Source organism: Accipiter gentilis, chromosome 15 (genome assembly GCF_929443795.1).
Source record: "Accipiter gentilis chromosome 15, bAccGen1.1, whole genome shotgun sequence".
Lineage (NCBI taxonomy): Eukaryota > Metazoa > Chordata > Aves > Accipitriformes > Accipitridae > Astur > Astur gentilis.
The window spans coordinates 6,890,706-6,910,231 of record NC_064894.1 but is presented as its reverse complement, the minus strand read 5'-3'; the positions used below and the strand labels follow the sequence as shown (position 1 = coordinate 6,910,231).

General features: G+C 42.1%; 1 protein-coding gene across 4 annotated transcripts in view; it reads left to right on the top strand.

Moving 5' to 3' along the window:
- Positions 1–19,526, top strand: part of FILIP1 (filamin A interacting protein 1) — a 109,761-nt gene that overhangs the window by 46,496 nt on the left and 43,739 nt on the right. For all 4 annotated transcript variants that reach the window (XM_049817774.1, XM_049817776.1, XM_049817775.1 and 1 more), the window contains 2 exons: positions 16,790–16,963; positions 19,082–19,260. In XM_049817774.1, the coding sequence (XP_049673731.1) occupies positions 16,790–16,963; positions 19,082–19,260 (353 nt within the window). The remainder of the gene's footprint in view (positions 1–16,789; positions 16,964–19,081; positions 19,261–19,526) is intronic.

Below are 19,526 nucleotides of genomic sequence, written 5' to 3'. Positions count from 1 at the left end.
GCAGCTTCAGTGGTGAGTAGAGCCAAACCTCATTAGAAATGTATCATGTTCATGTTGTTCAGAAAGATTTACCCTGAAGTCACCTTTGTGGTCTGGGAAGAGGAGGCAAAGAAAGTCACTAATGTTTCCTGGGTGGCAATAAATGTGGTCTTTATTCTTATCTCTGAGTAATTCTCCTGTTCAATACACGGAAATGTGGCTCTTCATCAGTCTTTTACTTTGTGGGGGAGTTACAAAACCTTTAAAGGACTGTCCATGTTCTCATTACCCCTATGGCGATGCTGGGGATAGCTTCCATCTGCATCATAATATGGGCTGAAAATCCTCACCAAGACAATACTCCCACTGCCCTGGACAATACTTTTAGGGATGTTCATACATACAGACCCCACAGAGATGTTAGGCACCACTAAAGCTTCCTGGCATCACAGGAGGATTGTGAGGACAGCCACACTGGTAGCCGTAGAGTGCATCTGTTCTTCTGCTCCTTGCTGCCAGGCAGGGAAGAGAATTATTATTTGTTTTATTCCATAAGAGTTTTTAATTTAGTTTCAAACCCCCCATTTTAGTTAGTTAGTTACCTGGTACCTGTGTTGAACCGTTACTGAAGTGGGCAAGCTACAGCACTTTGGCTTGAGATGAGAGCCTGGCTTTGACAGTACAAACGGGGATGAGCCAAGGAAGACTCCAGCCAAAGTAAATACTCTGGTATTACCTCCTGGCTGTCACAGTGACCTAATGCACTGAGTCATTTCATGGCTTTTCATTTTCAGATCTGTTCGGACATCTCTGGTGGCTGGCTGGCGTTTTGTTGGACTGACAAATCAGACTGGGTTTATTTTGAAGCCATTTCAATACCAGCAAAGGAAAGATTATATAGGCATATGTAAGAAAATTTTGTTTTGAGAATAACAGCAGGCTGTAACTGTAGGGAGATCCAATACTTTTTGAAGAAAAAAGTGGCATAAAATACCATGACTGTTTACTCAGCAGCCATGAGCAGGGGGGATCTTCTGCCTGCATGACCAAATGCAGAGCATGGTGACCCTGCCTTGTAAACCCCAAACAGTCGGCTCAACCATGGGAAGCAATCTGGTCATGACAACCATGGGGTTAGCAGGGTAAACTGGTAATGTATACATATGCTTCACATGCTTAGTTCACTACTCACATAATCTAACAACACAGCAAACATAGACCCATGCCATGTTGCTGTCAGTATCAATTTTGAGTCCTTACTTTGGGACTTGACCTCCCAGCTCTTCATTTTGAAGGTGAACATGCTAGTAAACTGTGGAGACATGCCCTAGCAGTGATGTTTATGTCTTTTTCTTTTTTTTTTTTTTTAAATTATAATGACCTCAGGTAGCTTGCCTGCGCTTTAGCTTCTAGGGCCAAGTTGGACTCAGCTCTGCCTGTCGTCAGATTTCCTGGCTGGGCCCTGTGCACTTACTGACTATAGAGAAGGAAAGGTTTTCATAAATGGCTGAGGTCACCGTAGCCTAGGCCTTATTTTGTAAGAAAACAAAAGGGGAGAAAAAGTATACAGAAGCTGTGGCGATGAAAATGTATCCCAACACACATGGCAGGAGAGCTCTTAAGTACAACCTCTCTGAAGGAGAGTGGGAAACAAATGAACTGATGACAGGGATCGATTTTAAAGGCCTTATAGCTCAGTGGAGTGTCTTTTCTCTTGTGAGATCTCACTGCTCATATAAAAACCCAGTGATTACATGGCCTTTAAACACATATTGAACATTTAGGGGCAAAAAATCCATGAAGGATTTCTTCCTATACCTGGGGAAAAAAATTCTAATTTTTAAATACTGCAAAACTGATTTGAAATGAAAACTTCAAACACTAGTAGAATAAATTGGACCATGAAGGCATGGCATTAATTTGCCTGGTTGTTACAGTGATTTCAGTCAAACCAACATGTGGATATTATTAATTACAGAGCAACACAGGCAGTGTGGATCTTTACAATGATGATATAATCATATCTGTGGTTCACAGATTTTTGTCCAATGGCCTATGTATTTGTCCTGGCAGCAATTTATTCCCTGTACACTTTCTGAGCAGCAGCCATTAATCTCCAACAATACCAACACTGATTTTCAACATTTCCTGATTAGGGGCCCAAAAGGAAATGAGGGGCAGTATTCATACATGTTTACCATTCACTCTTCTATTGCATGTTTGGAAAAAGACCCCACAATAATAAAAGTACATTTATGAAGACAGCATCCCACCACAAACCATTGAGTTCTGCAAGAAAAATAATTTCTTAGCCAGGTTCTGTGCCTATTGCCAGGTGACAATTTAAACTTGGGAGACAGTTTCCTATATTTCACACCAATCTAAATAGGAGCAACTTTTCCACTCGAGGCCTTTACTATAGCTGGCATTTTACTGTGTTTCTCCAGTGCAGAAATGGCATTCATTCGCTGCAGCTCAGCCACCCGTTCCTGTTGAGGTCCCTTGCACGCTTTAGGGCTGAGGGAAATGTTTCCTGAGAGCCTGGTGCTGTGGAGGAACAGAGCTCTGCTCCTCAGAGCTGGGCAGCCATGGGGTGTAAATGAAATACGTGTCAAGGTATCAGCTGTAAGTTTCCTCTGTTGCAGGCCTGAGGATGTGGATGGGCAATATGTGAAATGTGATGTCTTGGAGAACAGTATGTATACTATATGTTATGTATAGAATAATCACAAGCCGCAATTCCTGAGAAGTCTTCAGACTTCCAAGTGGTCTAATGTAACACTGGGCTCGGACTGACTTTTGAAGGGAAACACTCTGTAGAAGATATTCAGAGGTGAACTTATTTGCATAGCATCCCTCCTTCAAAGGGAGAGACCAAATGACTCCACTGACAGAGAAGACCTTTCCTTTAATCTCTATTTATTTAAGACTGCATTTAATGGTTAATTTGAGTGCTTATGCAAGGCTTCAGAGTGATGGCTCCCCAGGAAGGATATCTCCCCTTGCCTGGGGAGCAGCAGGCAACACACCCCATGGCAAGGTGTGCTCCCCTTGTATCTCTGGTCCTGGCTCGAAGCCAACACTTCTCATCATGTCCAGTTTGATTTGGTCTCTCTCATGAGGTTGTTAGTGAAAACATCATTCCAAGATTAAGACTGCCAGCCTGGGGTTAGCAGGTTAATTGCATTTGTGCCACTAATTACCAAACTGCAGATTGCACTGGTGGCTTCATCAGCTGCAGGAGGGGTTGTTGTAGAGCAGGTATGGGAGGACTGGTTGCTGACGGTTGAAGCAGGGTAATCATGGAGGGAAGGAGCACGCTCATCCAACAGAGCCAGGAGGAGCTCACCTTCAGGTGGGCTGCAAGACTTTCTTCTTGACCTGGGTGTATCAGGGAAGGGTTAGCAGAAGTGGGTAAGGGCTGTGTGTTTTGTTCTCTCTGGTAAGGTCCTTCTGAAACACTTGGATAACAGTGGCTGTACATCCTGCCATGAGGGAAATCCTCTCTCTTAACAAACTCATTTAACAGGTACCCACATGGGTATAGGTGATATACTACCTATTGCGTTCTAACATTTTTAAAGGTATTTTAGTATTGTACCATCTGTCTTTCTATCAGAAAACTAAGATTTGTAAATATAAAGGAAAGGAAAATTCTTTACTGTTTCTCAAGTCCCAGCAGCTAATTCTTTAGGCAACCACTTCGCTTAACCTTTGTCATAAACTTATCAAGTTGTGTTTTAAGATTAGGTGGGTTGTTTACCTTGACTTTTAGTTACCTTGACTATTACAAAACAGTTGCAGAACTGAAAGGCTTTAATGTTTAGAAAATTTCTCTCTTTTAATTTCTAATGCAGTTGCCATTGTCCAGTGAAACCCTTATGAAATTGTGCTATACACTGATCACTCTTTGAAAAGCCTACCTCTCTCCCTACTGCTTAATGCCTGATGTGTTTGTAGACAGCAGTCTCACACCCTCCGAGCCTTTGTTTTGCTGTGCTAGCTGTGCCACCTCCTTTTAGTTTCCTCTAGCAAAATAAGCTTTCCACATGTTCCATCATCCCTTGATCAGTGCCAGTTACATCCTGGGTTCATCTTTCTTAGCATCTGTAGCTGGAACTGTACATAGTGCAGTAGGAGAGAGCTCACTGGTGCCTTGTACCTTGAGTTTAATATTTCCCTTTCTCTGCTGATATGCTTTATTTGGCCTTCCCATTACTTGTCAGTCTGATTGATATAAGCCAGAGAGTTTGATTCTGTAGCTGTAGTTGTGATGTTTTTCCCTCTGTCTCTTTTTGTTCTCGCTGCAATGTGTAAACTTTCATGTAAAGCCTTGAACTGCTTTTGTTTTGAACTTGACTTCCTGAGATGTTGAAATGTTGTGATAGCCACCTAGGTATTGCTTAGTTAAAAGCGCCATACAAACTCCTATAATTTTTCTTCAGTGCCTTTCTTGATACTCTTGCATTAATATTATTAAATATTGAGCTGTCTGAAAGCTCAAGTGAGGAATATGGGATAGATAGGTGGATGGAAACTAAATGTGTTTCTTCTGGGTAATATTAAAGTCAGAAGAGAAAGCTGGGACAAGATTCCTTGGCACTGGAGGACAGAGTACATAACAGAGTGAAGAGAAGGAGTTTTCAAATGGTCATTAGCAATATCTCATAGTTTGAGAAGCTGAAGAGGAGCCAGAGTGGAAAGAACAGGTAAAGCCAGAGAAAAGTGCATGTGGAGTAGCTTTGCATAAGTGTTTATAACTGTGAAGTCTTGTTAATTGGATTGAAATAGGTTAGGATTTTCTGAGCGTATCATACAGATTAAAACCAAATTCCCTAAGAGAAAATCCTTGGCATGTACAGAGCTACAGGGAAAAAGAGAAGATAGGGTTAATGTGAGGAGGGAGAGGTGACTTAAGGAGAATGGAATGAGAGGAAAGAGGTTAGGCAATAGAAGAAAAAGAGTGTAAGGAAAGGGGGAATAAAATAATGATAAATGGAGCCAAGCTAGAAACATGGAAAGGGGACATAGAAAAGGTGAGACAATGAAGAGAAAGATGGTAACCACACTGTAGCAAAATGAGAACCTAAAAAAATCACTGAAAATATCTGGCATAAGAGTATTGGTACAATTTGTTAAAAAATTCTCTCCCCTCTGACTGACCCCTTGTTTGTTTGTGTTTTCCTGGTGAAGCAGGCTTTTGCAGGACAAAAAAAAAATTAAGTTAGGATAGACTTCAGACCACAAATGCTCTTTCCTTTTTTCATTGAGTAATCTATAACGAGAGATAAATTTTTGTCCAGAATACTATGTTTTTTTCTATAGCTTGCAATCCTTGCTGTGTGAAGTGTAGGAGATGCCATGGGAGGTAAGCAGGGCTTGTCTAGCAAGTCTTGGAATTATGAATTTTAAAATAGAACCTTGCTGGTTTATGAGAGAGAAGAAAAAAAAAAAAAAGACAGTATACTGAAATATAGTTAAATTGTGCTATTCAGGCAATTTCCTGCTCCCTCTGAAATTAAGGGCCGTGGTACTATCAACCATAGTGATGATAGCCATCTCTTTGGTAATAAAATTGCTTTAGAATTACATGTTTTTCAAAGTAATTATCCTCAATAAAATGTCACTGTCAGTGGACAGCTGTAGGCTGAAAACCACTTTCACAAAGACATTTTAACATCCTTCCCTGTTAATGCCTGAACTATACTTTAACAGAGCTACATCTATCATGTTATATAGGCTTGGAGGGTTAGAAGAGACAGGAATAATTGGCAGGTGTCTCTGATCTATTGAACATCTCATCTAGAGTGGAGGGAAGGGTATGAGCAGCTTGGTTTTGGTTTGGGTTTTTTTCAAAAATTCTTGGTCTTCTGCCCAAAACAGAACAGTAAGGACTGTCCCCGATCAACTTTTAAGTTTTGGTCTTGTTCCCATTGGAATCAGTGTCTTTAACTGATCCTCCTTTGCAATCTTTTAAAAATAATTCTAATCAACTGATGTCATTTGACTCCTTTTTTTTTTTTTTTTTATTTACTTAATAGAAATTGTATACTTAGTGCAAGAGTAACGAGAAAGCTTCTATCTTTTCTCATTTTCTTGAGAGAAGGCTCACTCTGGGAGAGGACGTGGCCAACTCTTGCAATAAAAGCTAGATGCATGGACTCTCCAGCTTTAAAATATCTGGGATTCTTGGGAGAGCTTGCAATGAGCATATGTCTTATGTGTCATAATGCTGTCCAGTACTCTGAGTCACCAGTTGTTAATTTAACATTGCAGTTGTAGCTGAGTCTGCTTTTATTAACTTTGCTGCCCCAGTTGTGTATTTATTAAGTTTGTGTCTCCTGTGCTCCAGCTGAGGATCAGATAAGCTCTTGAGAGCAAAACAGATCATTTTCCATCCAAAATGAGCTTTAATAAAAGCAAATATAAGTCTTTATATAATAATTGTTAGAACATGGCCATCTGAGAAAATGTCTTTTTTCTAGGGTTAAAGGCTCCACCTATTGGTTGACTAAAATGAGAGAAATGTAACATTTTTTACATAGAAAACTGCTGGCCTTAGTGAACTTCCTGTGTCTTGCCACATCTTTACAAAATTGTTGTCTTCAGTGTAGAATTTTATATGTTATCCAAAATAAAATGAACTCAGTGACTTATTTCTGAGGGCTGTGCACATGCAGCACCCAAAATGATGCACTGCTGAGACACTATGAAGGGAAATCCTTTCCTAAGACAGGAATGGTTTGGATTTTGCAAGTGAAGTCTTTCTTATCCTGGAAATGATTGTTTTTCTTTGTAAAAAAATTAGCATCAATTCTTCCATACCAGCAAAATGAGTGGAACTGACTAACCCAAGTACAGTTGCATGGTAACTTCCAGTCATTTGTCACCTTAAAGTTTAAACAAGTCAGAAACAGAAGTATTGATGTGGTCAGCTTCATAATGAAAACCTGTTTCCCCAGTATTGTCTCAGGCAGTCTCAGCAGTTCAGGCAAAATGGCATTTTGAAGGGCTTTAGAATCATTCCTGGAAATGCAATTGGAGGATGGAGAGGATGTCCAAGTGGGGCTTGGGGGGGGCAAGGGGAAGGACAGACATTGGGGAGGATCAGGGGGATTTTGGAGACAGCAGGAGGCTGTGAGAGCATCATTGTGGGCATGGCCCAAGCTCTCGCTCTGTGCCTTTCATTGCCCGCCCTCTCTAAGTTACTTCCCTCATTTCCTCTGACAACTCCTCTGTTCAAATAATTGGCTACGCTGGTAAGTGCTTGCTGTAATGCAGTCCTACTGTTCTTGCCCATTCATCAATCATCAGTAACTTGAATGCACATCCGTGTAGCACAGAGCACTGAAAAACAGCTTGGTGAAGCCAACAAAATGCTTGGACAAGAGAAAGTTGTGTATACAGTTTATTACACATGTATACACACGTACGTCTGTTGCTATCCCTCTTGAGTTATGCTCATGTCTCTGCAGAGGAAGCAGAAGGATTTCCTCCGCGCTTCTTCATCCTGACAGCTACGGCCCTGCTGGCACCAGCTTGTCTCTCATTCCGTCCTGCTCCACGCGTGCTCATTCATGCCATAAGACAGCTAGATCACTGCGGAAAAAAACTACCAGGGCAGGTTTGTTCCTCTTGAAGGGGGGGTGCTTACGCCAGCAGCTTCAAGTGCCTCCATGAAGTTCAGGCCACAGCACCAAATTTCAGCTGCTTCAGTTTCTTATAGTCAATGAAGCACTTTCAAAGAGCAATTTAGACAACCTGAGTTACATGTCTAATGAAGATACTTCTTAGTTTCCAATGGATTTCAACAAATTGGATGATAGTATAGAAGTACATAAGCATGGAGGAAATAACAGAATATAATGAATGGGGGAAAATGAATAGTAGAGCGACTATATTGATGTCAGTGCCATATATTTTGTAGTATTAATAGCGTTAGTACCTAGATCTTATATATACTTACGAATTAAATCTCACAGTGTTCCTGGGAAGTATCATTTCCTTTATGAAATGCAAATTGGAGCATGGTGACGTTAATTTTGTGTGTGAAGCATGTGAAATATGTCCATGAAGAGAGCATGGATCTCTTGAGTCTTGGTTCAGTCTGGTTAACATAAGATTAAGGGAGAGATGATAACACAAGATGATAACACAAGAAAGAGGAAAAGAAATGCTTCTTCTGTTTTTAACTGTTTCATTAGTCATCTTTTTTTCTTCATAAAGAGGTGCTAACTGATCACAAAATAAGTTGTGGTTAGACAAGGAACACAGCAACTTACTACACGACTCCAGCAATGTAAAAACACCTCGATGTGTGGGAAACATACTGCAATTTTAATGACTTCCTATACTGCTATAGCAGCTTGTGATTGGCCATTCACCTGGGATATAGAAAGCTGCAGACTATTTCCTTAGCATGAATAAACCAGAATAGGGACTTAGTCATTTGGGTTTTCATGTCTGATTTGGAGTACCTGAACCAGGGAGCTCTCCTCTGCCTTTGCAAGCGTTGTGGTGACTAGTGCTGGTCAGAGAAAAAAAACCTAAAGTTGCTTTGTTAATTACCTCATTTGTTAGGACGCAAACTGCCCTGAACTGCAAATATAGTCATTTGTGTGCTGTTGTTAATGTTTCTTCCCGCTCAGGTGTCCAAAATGATATTTTGACAGATGTTCCTTCCTCTCCGTGCTGGCTAGTTGGATCAATCTGTGGTCGCTACTTGCTGCCAGGCTTCAGGTCATGTGCAAAATGTTATTATATGGTTAAGTGTGGCTGAGACGTAAACTATATAACTGAATACAGCAAACCCAAAACAGTGGCTTTAGCCACTGTGATGTATTGCTGAAGCATGTAGAGCATATCCCCAACATGGAGATTCATGCATGTAACTGACAGTGACCCCTCGCATTGGTCTCTCTGTGCTGACTGGATCATGACACTGTAATTCTATATGCTGCAGTAACTGCCCCACTGCTCAATAATATTGAGCAAAGCACTCTTTCAGTGTGAAAAAGAAAGACAGGATATCCCAGACCCTAATAATTCTGAAAACATCAAGCAGTGTGGAGTTAATACTTCTCGGGGCCTTGCCATGGGAATTTTCTGGCTGTGGCCCAGACTACAGATAATTAATTATGTCAGTGAAAGGCTCTGGTGGCCTGTTTTCTTCAGAAAAAAAGTGACATCATCCATGGAGCTCTCTGGCAATAAAGCAGAACAAAGCTGTGTGGGCAGGAAATAACAGACAGATGTCTTCTAGTGCTCATTTGATCTGTTTCGAAGCTTGCTGTAAGAAGTAATACATTGCTCAGTGCTGCTTCTCCTCAGCTCTGCAATCTTTAGCATGGACTTTTTTAAACATAAGAGGCCACATTAATCTCTGATGTAATTTTTCTGGAGCTACTTCAGAGGGTTTGTGCAGTGGATGAGCTGGTCTATCATGTGCCTCTCCTCCAGTATTGATTTTAGAAGGAATTTCTGTTACCACTGTAAGATAACACACAACAAAATGAAATACTCTGTATAGCTCCAAAGGCTTCATACAAGGCCAGAAAGTTCTGCATGGTGTGGAGAAGACAGGACAATTCTGTTTCATATCCCCAGAGTCACAAGGGATCACTTGTATTTCTGGATATATTTCACTAAACTTTTGTACAAAACCACCAGTGGTCACTTTTCATCACTGAAGTCATCTCCAAAGTAAATCATGCACATAGACCCGAGTCCAGAAATGTTCAAAGAAATTTGTGCAAGTGAATCCCACAGTTTCAAGTATTAGGAAATTAAGCTGAAATGAAAGGCAAGAAAAAGGCTTTGCTGTACACAGAGTCTTTCTTGCAAAAAAAACCTAGCATTTCGCATGGCTAGAATCACTGAGTGAATGATATAAGCAAGGCGACTTCAGACATCTGGTATAGGAGAGAAAAATATTTCTCGAGTTTTTAGCAAAAAAGGAGCTTTGTATGATGCAATAGAACATCTAACTTCCCAGCTTTGAAGCATGCTTTGTACACTAAGTAAGTCTGACCTGGAAGACAAATTGCTACCCAGTCCTTGTAGCAGTGCGTAGGGATAGTTTGAGGAATCAGGCCTTTAACAAAAATGTCATTCCAGTAGGCAGGGGTAATTTTTATTACTTTCTCTATTCATCTTCATAACATCATGACACAAAATGAAGAAAGCGCACTTTCCTTTTAATTATTTGAATTTCCTCCTAAGTAAGAAAAGAAGGGAAGTTACGGAGTTTAAACAGGGATTAGTGTTTAGAAAGTTTTGCAGACACCTGCCTGAAGATGCTTTCTTCATTAAAGTAAACTAAGCACACGGAATTCACCTTCCGAGGTCTCTAATGGGAATTTTTAGAAATAAGACTATTCCTGCCCTGGCATTGACACAGCATGAGCTTGTCCTGGATAGTGCAGAAACTAATGTGAGAACATCCTCCTGATCTCCTTCAGAAGGATGCCTTGAGTGTGATGTTTGTTAGCTCTAGGTGAAACATTTGTAAAGTCTACTGGAATTTAGGAAATCAGCCACTGGTGAGACCACAACATTACATGGAGAACCTGTGACCTTATCTAGTTTCTGATGCAGTACAGAGCAGCTGTTGCACTATAAATAACCTGAACTGTGTGCAATGCAAGTAACAGCAACACAAGTAGAAATACAGGTTCCTGTCCATGGTTTGGTAGTTATTTCTTGCCATTAATCACTGGCAAGAAAAATATGACTTCATAAACATTAAACCTCTATTACTTGGTGCTTTCACTTGTGCAGGAGTAACAACGTGTCATGATAAATAGAAAAGAAATAGTCAAAAGCTGGAAATATCAGGTCTTCCAAATATTAGATAAGTGTATGCCTGTAAATACTACTCCTGCTCCTGAATTTTCAAAACTTGTTTCAATTAATTGAGAGGATTGTCATCATGTTACTGAAATATTTAGATTGCTCTGAAGCAGTTAGATGTATTTTAGATGGCTCCAAACATGGACCTATGAAGAAAATAGTTACTGGTAACTGATTTTGAGAGACACACACTGTGGATTTGCAGGAAGGCTACTTACAAACAAAAGTCAGGGGAAGAGTTTAGGAGATGTACTGGTGAAGGATCTTGAGTTGGATTTTACTCTCAGCTGACAGTGATTACTTTGATTCTATTCAGCCCATCTTGAATACAACTGAAATTTTTTTCCGATTTACTAGATGCCTTACATGAAACGAGTTTGGTCAGCTCAGTCCCATTTCCCAGGTGACAAATGGCCTATGGCAAAAATTCCCCATTTAGTGGGTGCTGAGTTTTGTTAGCAGTCTCAAGGGAGAGGCCAAAGACTGTGGGAATGGGGAGAGAGGGCTGTAGTAAATTGGCAGGGCAGGGCACGAGGAGGAAGCACGTCCGAACGCCGGGCTTGTGTAACAGTCTTTCCATTGACCAAGAATTTGGTTGCTAGGCTGCCAGTCCCCTTTTACAAGCAGCAGAGTCATGCTATTGTTTCCTAAATGGTTTCAATTTTATGCAGGGACCTCTTTACATCCTTTCTATATCATTTAAATATTTTACTAGGCATGTAGTAAAGTGAGGTTTGGAACTCAGACCCCTGCTCTGCTCAAGCCAGTGAGCAAAATAAAGCCCTTCTCTTTTATGCTGCCAAAAAGTGAGTGTTTCAGGGTAGCCCTGCAAAGAGTGGCCTCACGTCAGCATTCCAGCTGGCTGGCTAGCACGCACTTCTGAGGGGAGAGGAGCATTGTCTTGTATTTCCCAGGTAGAAACCCAGACCCCACATCTTAAGTAAGTGCATTAATCAGTGGGTAGTAGAGAGGAGGAAAAGGAGAGTGGGCAAAGCTGTGGGGGACAGCAGTGCTCCATGGCACTTCAGCCCCTCCATGGACATACTCAAGTTCTGAGGTCATCGGCCTTTAGATTTTGGCACCTTCAGTAAGCATAAAGCAAGGCTTAGATACAGTTCAGCTCTGCAGTTCCTCTATCAGCAGGGACAGCTGAAGGAGTTAACTGAGCACAGTGTCCAGTTCTCATCCCCACAATTCAACAAAGACGCAGACAAGCTGGAGAAGGTCCAAAGGAAGACCATGAAGGTGATCAAAGGGCTGGAGAACCTGCCCTATGGGGCAAGACTGAAGGAATTAGGTCTTTTCTCCCTGGAGAAGAGAAGGCTCGGAGAGGACCTCATCACAGTATTCCAGTACTTAAAGGGCAGCTACAAAGAAGATGGAGGCTCTCATGGAGAAGACAAGGGGCAATGGGTATAGGTTGCACTGGGAGAGGTTTCATCTCGACATAAGAAAGAAATTTTTTACAGTGAGACCAGTCAATCACTCTAACAACCTCCCCATGGATGTGGTAGAGTCCCCATCACTGAAAGTTTTCAAGATACAATTGGGCATGGTGCTAGATGATCTCATCTAGGCTTCCTTACCCATGAGAGGCTGGACCAGATGATCTTTTGAGGTCTCTTCCAACCTGGGCTGTTCTGTGGTTCTGTAAGTTTGATGGACAGGGAGTGTCTAAGCAGGCTTTGCTCCTGGAGAAAATGAGCGTGGAAAAACTCCTCTGAACATGTCTGGCCTTCTGTGTTTCTTGCCTTGAGAGTATTACTAAGAGGTAAAAGTGGCCTCTTCATTTATCTGTCTTTATTGCTTCTACTGTTAGAGAATCAGGTACTTGGGGGCACTTTATTAAAAGAAAAGTCTGTTTATTTTCAAGAACCTACAATCTGACCAGTATAGATAGAAAGTTAGCTTGGAGTTTTCTGTAGGACAATTTAAGTAATGAAAAACCAATAAAAGTAAATGTATGTATTTTGTCAGTTCTGTGTCTTGACTTTAAAGAGCTTCTCTGACTAATTGCAGTCTTCTGGACTTACACAAATAAGTTTCATTGTGTTACAAGCTGTTGCAATATGTGGTCTTCTCATGCCTGAATACTCTCATCAGAGCACCAACAAAATGAAAAAAAAGACTTGAGAGATGGCTTTCCTGTGCCAAACACACCATGTTCTTTCTACCAAAAGAGCTAACAACTTTCCTCTGGGATTTATATACAAGCTTACTTCCAATTTGAAATCTCTTCCTTGTGTTTGTCTCGTAGCTTATGATTTATGCTAACTGTGCTCTGAGACAAGGGAGGCACCTACAGTAGATGCCCATCAGTAGAAATAGCTTGCCGGTATGGTTCTCTCTTCTTAGCTAGGACCCCATACTTTGAGCCTCTCATACGTCTTTCCAGGTATGTGTTGAAGTAGCCCAAGTATTACTCTACAGGATTATTCTGACTTGTTTTCTGAAAATGGTCTGTATCATGCAGTTTTAATATAGTGATAGTTGTTCACTATACACTGAACGAAAACATCTCTACCTGAGCTCTCTTCTAGTTGTTTCAGTGGAAAATTAGTCATTGGGAGGAAACGTGAAATCACGAGTTACACAGACCTGCTGTTTCAGCTTCTTCCCTCTATATTATCCTGAGGAGTTTCAGAGAGACTAACTGGAGTTTGCAAATCCTGAGGCTGATGGGAGCTTAGGATGTTGCCCCGGCCCCTCTCTGACCTAGTCTAGCTGCACTTTAGGATCTTCCTCTGCTGGGGCTTGGTGCTGACCAAATGAAAGCAAATTTCTCTCCAGTTTATTATTAGCACGAGGCCCCTTTTTTGGTCCAATGCTTCCTAGCAACCTGAGTATCTGTTTGTAAGTTTGCTTTTCACAAACTGTTATCATAAGCATGCTGAAACAGAGTACTTGGTGAATTAGCTGATACCCTTGAAAAGATAACGATGGGAGCAATGGCCAAGCCCAGAAAAGGCAGAAGGCACCTTGCCATGCTAACACGATCCAGATTCCAAGTGTCTGCAGGGTGTGGGGTGCCCAAGAAGGGGTACGTGAGCGAGGAGCTGCCTGCGTCCTGGGGATGGTGCCACCCAGCCTGTCCCCGGGCTGGGTACCCTCCCCTTGGGCTGTAGCGAAGGGTCTTCAGGGCTGACAGCCCTGCCCTGTCCCTTGGAGCTAAGTGTGTCGCTCCTTCCTTTTAAAGATGAAGCAATGAATAGAGGTTTCCTTCAAAGCTCTAAACTGAGCTTGGGCACCTTCTTTCCTGCTTGGGGTGCCAGTTCCTCCATTCAGCATCACCCACTCCCCTGACTCGGCTTCCTCTGGCTCTCGGGGGACCCAAACTCACAGCTTCCAGAAACCTTTCTCAGCTGGCAAGTTATAAGCTGTTTCAGGGGCTCTTATTCCCTCCTGCTAAAGTTGCTGCATTTTAACCATCGATGATTAAAGGCTAATGAGTCTGGAAAGAAAGTATGCACAGCAGTGCACAACTGAGCAGGAGCTGGGGCACTCGCTGGGAAGAGCAGCATTCGGTCCCTCTGTCAGCTAGTACTGTATTAAATAACCATTGCAGGGACTGGAGTCCAGCTCTGCTCTTCCAAGTCATAGAGCCCGAGTTGTCTCTGTTTGCTCTGCCTGGCCCTGTCAATGTTTAATTATACCATCTGAGGCCCGACAGCTTCAACAGGAGAGAATGAACTCATCCTGCTGAGACAAGGGGAGTCAAAGAATCTCAGTAGACATAATAAAGGGGTGTGGAAGATGATCACTCCTCCCTTCCCAAATAGCCTAGGGTCCAAGGTGTGCCCTTCCCTGAGGAATGGGGGGCGTGGGGCCTGAAGCTTTCTGTGCTCAGGACCAAAGTGAATCGAGGTTTCAGCATGCTTGGCTGTGGCCCTTGGTGCCTGGGGTAGAAGGGGGCTGCCCCCTCATCCTGCTATTTTCGGTGGTTCCTTTGAACAGTGCTCTCCCAGAGCATGCCTGTGGCACAGGGCCCTTGCTGTGAGGCACACAGCGGGACACCGAATTCGTTCATTGGGGCAGGATACAGATATGGCCGCGAAACAGCCTCTTCCTAAAAGGGCCTAAGATAACACATCATAAAATCTGGATATTTATAAATCCCCCTAGAGTCCCATGCTATGCTGTTAGACTTTTTAAAGGCTTTTTATTCAATATAGAAGCATTGGCCTCATAGTAAAGAAGACACTAAGATAACTATTATTTTTACAGGGCTATAAAAAATGATATATTCTCAAACCTGTCTAAAACTTTCCTAAAATAACATTTTTCCTGTACTGAGAGTGGCATATTTCCGCGACATGATGTAGTGAGGTGCACGTTCTCTTTTGGCACTCTTTGGGAATAGCCCACATAATTCATTTATAGTTTTGACATCCATGAGTGATGCACCTTTCCCACACTCATGCTGAAACAACATTAATACCATTCCAGCCTGTATTTTGTATCTTGCAGATATGCGCAAAGCTTTTACTTAAGGTTATAAAATGTACTGAGTAAGCCCCTACACCTAGCTGTTTATAATTGGGCTAGTTCTCAATTGGGTGGCATGATCTTTGCTTCAAGTTCATTTTTGGTTTTATTTTTGTGTTACTCTTTTATTAAAAAAAAGATTAAAGGATCTTTACCATTTCCTGAAATTATTTCCTTGCTCACTTTAAAAGCAGGTGGTTTTGTAGAGCTGCAGTGCCTCTGTGGTACTAGGTAAAGATTTAAGATTTGCTACAGGGATAATATGGAGTGCCATTATGAACACAGTGGAAAAGCATGAAGCGCTGGTCAGTTCATAAATCCTAAACAGTCATTGCTTACATAGGGGCAGGATTTGCAAGGGATTTTTCCTAAAATATCTGAACCTTTCCTTAGCCCTTAATTTGCTTCCCAAGCTCACATGGGTTGAGTGTTGGAAGGGCAGGCAAGAGAAAAATTGATGCCTGTACTCTTCTGCCCCCCCTCCCTTTGAGCTTGTGGGAGAGATGCTCTTCAGGGAAATTGGGGAGCTCCCTCCTGCCCACCGAAAACTTGTACCTTTTACAGCTGCTGCCTGGATCATGGCCTTATAAACCTGCCTTGAAAGACAAGCAAGTGCCCTGCCCTCATTTTACAGATGGCTTAACAGATGTTGGCAAGTATCGTTAGAAACAGAGCTCAGGATTAAGCGTTTGTCTGCAGCATAGCCCTAAATTGCCCCTTATTCATAGCCAGGTGGCCTTGCAGAGAAGTCTCATCATGCCCAGACGCCTGCTCGTGCTGCCTGAAACTGGGGGCTCCCACCCAGGGCAGGGAGCAGGATCTGGGACCCGCGCTCCCCTCGGCCACAGGAGCACCACTGCTCCCAGGGATGGCCCCTGCTCCAGCGTCAGCAGCCCTCCTCCGCTGCCGGGGGGGTTGCTCAGTCTCTTTGGGTCTGCTGCCAGTTAGCCGGCACCTGCAACGGTTCTAGGGTTTTGTTTAAACAAACAAAAGTTAGAAAACTTTATTTTAAAAGTTACTGGAAGAGAATATTTGGTCATAAAGTCAGGTAGAGAATGACTAGGAAATACTTGATTCAAGGCTGTCTGAGAAATATTAATTCAGCCCGCTTGTGCTCTTTGTTCTACTTACCTCCTTACCTCAGTCAGAGAACAGCACAGGTAGTGAATAAAGTATATGAAGAGTAATGATGTTCCCTGGCTATAGTTGCAACCCAGATAAAAATTCATAGCATTCAAATGTAATGGCAGGCAAGAACAGAATAATTAATATCTACAAGGACAACATTTGGATTGCACAGATCATGTTTACTCTGATATCACCCAAAGTTTTTATATTTGCATGGGCACCCTGGCATTCTTCTAATTTATTTTGGTTTTATGTATGCAGTCTGTACATATGAAATGCCCCTATTTTCCCTGTGTTCCCTGTTGGTTAATAGGTTGGCTTATGGTAGTGATTTGCAATGTTACAGGCAAGGGAGGATGTGATCCACATGCTGAAGACAGAGAAAACCAAACCTGAAGTTTTAGAAGCTCATTATGGGTCTGCAGCTCCAGAGAACGTGCTCCGAGTGCTACACAGGGACGCCATCCTTGCCCAAGAAAAGTCTATAGGGGAAGACGTGTATGAGAAACCAATTTCAGAGGTAATGACTTCTTGATCTACATCATTATGTCTGTGCAGGCAGAATCCTAACCAGAAGTAAGACTCTACATATTTTGGATGTGTGCAAAGCATGCAAGAGGATAACACAGCATTTGTAGAAATGATGAGAAATCAAAGAAAAATTGAATATTCTTGTTCACTTGACTGCAGAATAGGTTGTAAGCAAAGTCATTCGTTTGAACACAAACAATAAAGAGATTGTATGCTCCTTAGGGCTGGTGCCGTTAAGCAAGAACAAAATTCTCTGGGTGTTACATTTCTGGTTTTTAAATTCCTTTCAATTATAGGTTCCAACCTCTACTGCTTGCAGCACTGGTAAGCACTCTTTGATTTTCTTGGCATACTAGACCACTATCGTGTGGGTAGTTAGGCAAAGAAGACCTTCAGAGATTGACTTTGACCATATTTATGGGATCATAAATCTGCGATCATTTGACATCACTTAAGCTCTAGGACTGCAAAGTCAGTTCAGCCCCTGAAGGAGACCTGTAGGACTTGATCCCTTGCTTTAAAATCTAAGCCATAAATGAATGTAGCATAGACCTGGGAATGTCTGAGGCCAGAATGAATGCCAAAGTAAACAGCCACTGCTCATGTTTATAGTTTCGTAACAGTCCAGGCATGGAGAAAGAGCATGCAACAACATACAATATAATATACTTTAGTGCCTGTCCAAATTTTCATCGTTCCTCCTATTAGAACATTTAATTCTTTCACCAGGAACTGTGTCTACTGCAGGTTACCTTTCTACTGTGTATTCTTATTGAAGCATCTTCTGGAATTTGGGGATGATAGTAAATAAGGAAAGCAAACATTAGCATGTGGGAGCATGCATGAAATACTGTTGAACAAGATTAAAAGAGCTTAGCAGGGCTTTTGTCTAAAGAAGCTGATAATTTGATGGGCACCTCAGTGTAAAACTTTTATCATGTGTAGGTCCACAGGGGTTATGTTGGAGCTAAAACAGGATGGTGACAAAATTTCCTAAGTGCAAAAGATCTACTCTCAAAGGCTGAACCCGACCTGGCTCCTTTATAAAATGCAATGACTGCTTTACTTTGACTGCTGTGGTCAACTTCTGGGGAGCAAATAGCCGTGGTCCTCCTGCTCTCTTATTTCCCTCAGATTGCTGAGGGACCCTGTGAAACAGCAGCTGCCCGCTGCAGCCAGGGAGGAGGAAGATGCAATTCCCACAGGGTAAGGGCTGGAATTGGGCAGAGCAGGCTCCGCCAGCTGCCGTGCCAGGGGCAGGCAAGCAGAGAAATGCCAGGGCTGCAGGCTGCTTGGGCAGGGAGGAGGATGGAGTTTGTCATCTGCTCCCAAGAAACGGTGAAAGGCGCAACATGAATAGCCGTGATGGCTTCGGAGCGCCCTGGCAACATTTTAGACACACATCCCTGGCCTTAGTGTTTGTTTGAATAACAATTGGCATATTAATGTAATAAAAAACACCCAGAAAACAAAAAAGGTAAAGTGTTTCTAATAAAGAAAGAGAAATTCCTGTCAAAAAACAGGCTGAGGGGAAAATCCTACGGCTTATAATGAATTGTATTTGTTAATATGAAACTGAATCTGTGCTGAATCTAAATAGCTTAGACTTTTTATCTCAGCAGTCCTACAGGTGCACTGAAGATGCATAACTCAAATTTCAGCCTTGAGCTTACACCTTATGCTCTGCATATAGGTGTCTAGTCCCCAGATAGGTGAGTGAACTTGGCCTCCCAGGATCTGAGGGCACGTATCCTGCCCTGGCATTTGCTACAGCTTTTCCTGTGTGAAATGAGGAAAGTGTACACAGCACCTCACCACAGGGGAAATTCTGCACTACAACAATATTATTTGTTACCCTAAAACTAAGTGGAGTTCTGTCCTTTGTGTATCTGAAAACCGCGCAAATATTTATGGCAAACACGCTGTCCAAAGAAATCATTACTTTTACAGGACAGTTACTCTTATTTCTAGTCACTGCTTTATGTAAAGCCCAAGACATAAAATTATGGGACTTGCATTTACCAAACACAACATTGTTGGTTAATAAATCAGATGAAGTAAGCAAGGAGACCTTTAAAACAGTCTATTCTCCTTTCCTACAATCCAGCTGGACAGACTTGAGGAAAAGCAGAAAGAGACGTATCGGCGCATGCTGGAACAGCTCCTGTTGGCAGAAAAGTGCCATCGCCGCACAGTTTATGAGCTAGAAAATGAGAAACATAAACACACAGATTACATGAACAAGAGTGATGACTTTACCAACCTCTTGGAACAGGAGCGGGAGAGGTGAGTACCTGAGATGGTGCAAAGAGTATCCCCAGTGTCCCAGTGCTTGTGGTTCAGCAGTGACATGGTCTGGTATTTTCTGTGTTTAAATGACACTAAACTTGTGTGTAAACCATTTGTAAATGTCAGTCCACTCATGTTATTAGTAAGTACCTTACTGTGCAAGTCTAGAGCTGGAGGAATACCATTGAATGTTCCTGTAGTGTGCACTTGAATTAAGGCACGATTTTGTTATGAATTACTCATACCCATTTTGGGTTCATCTC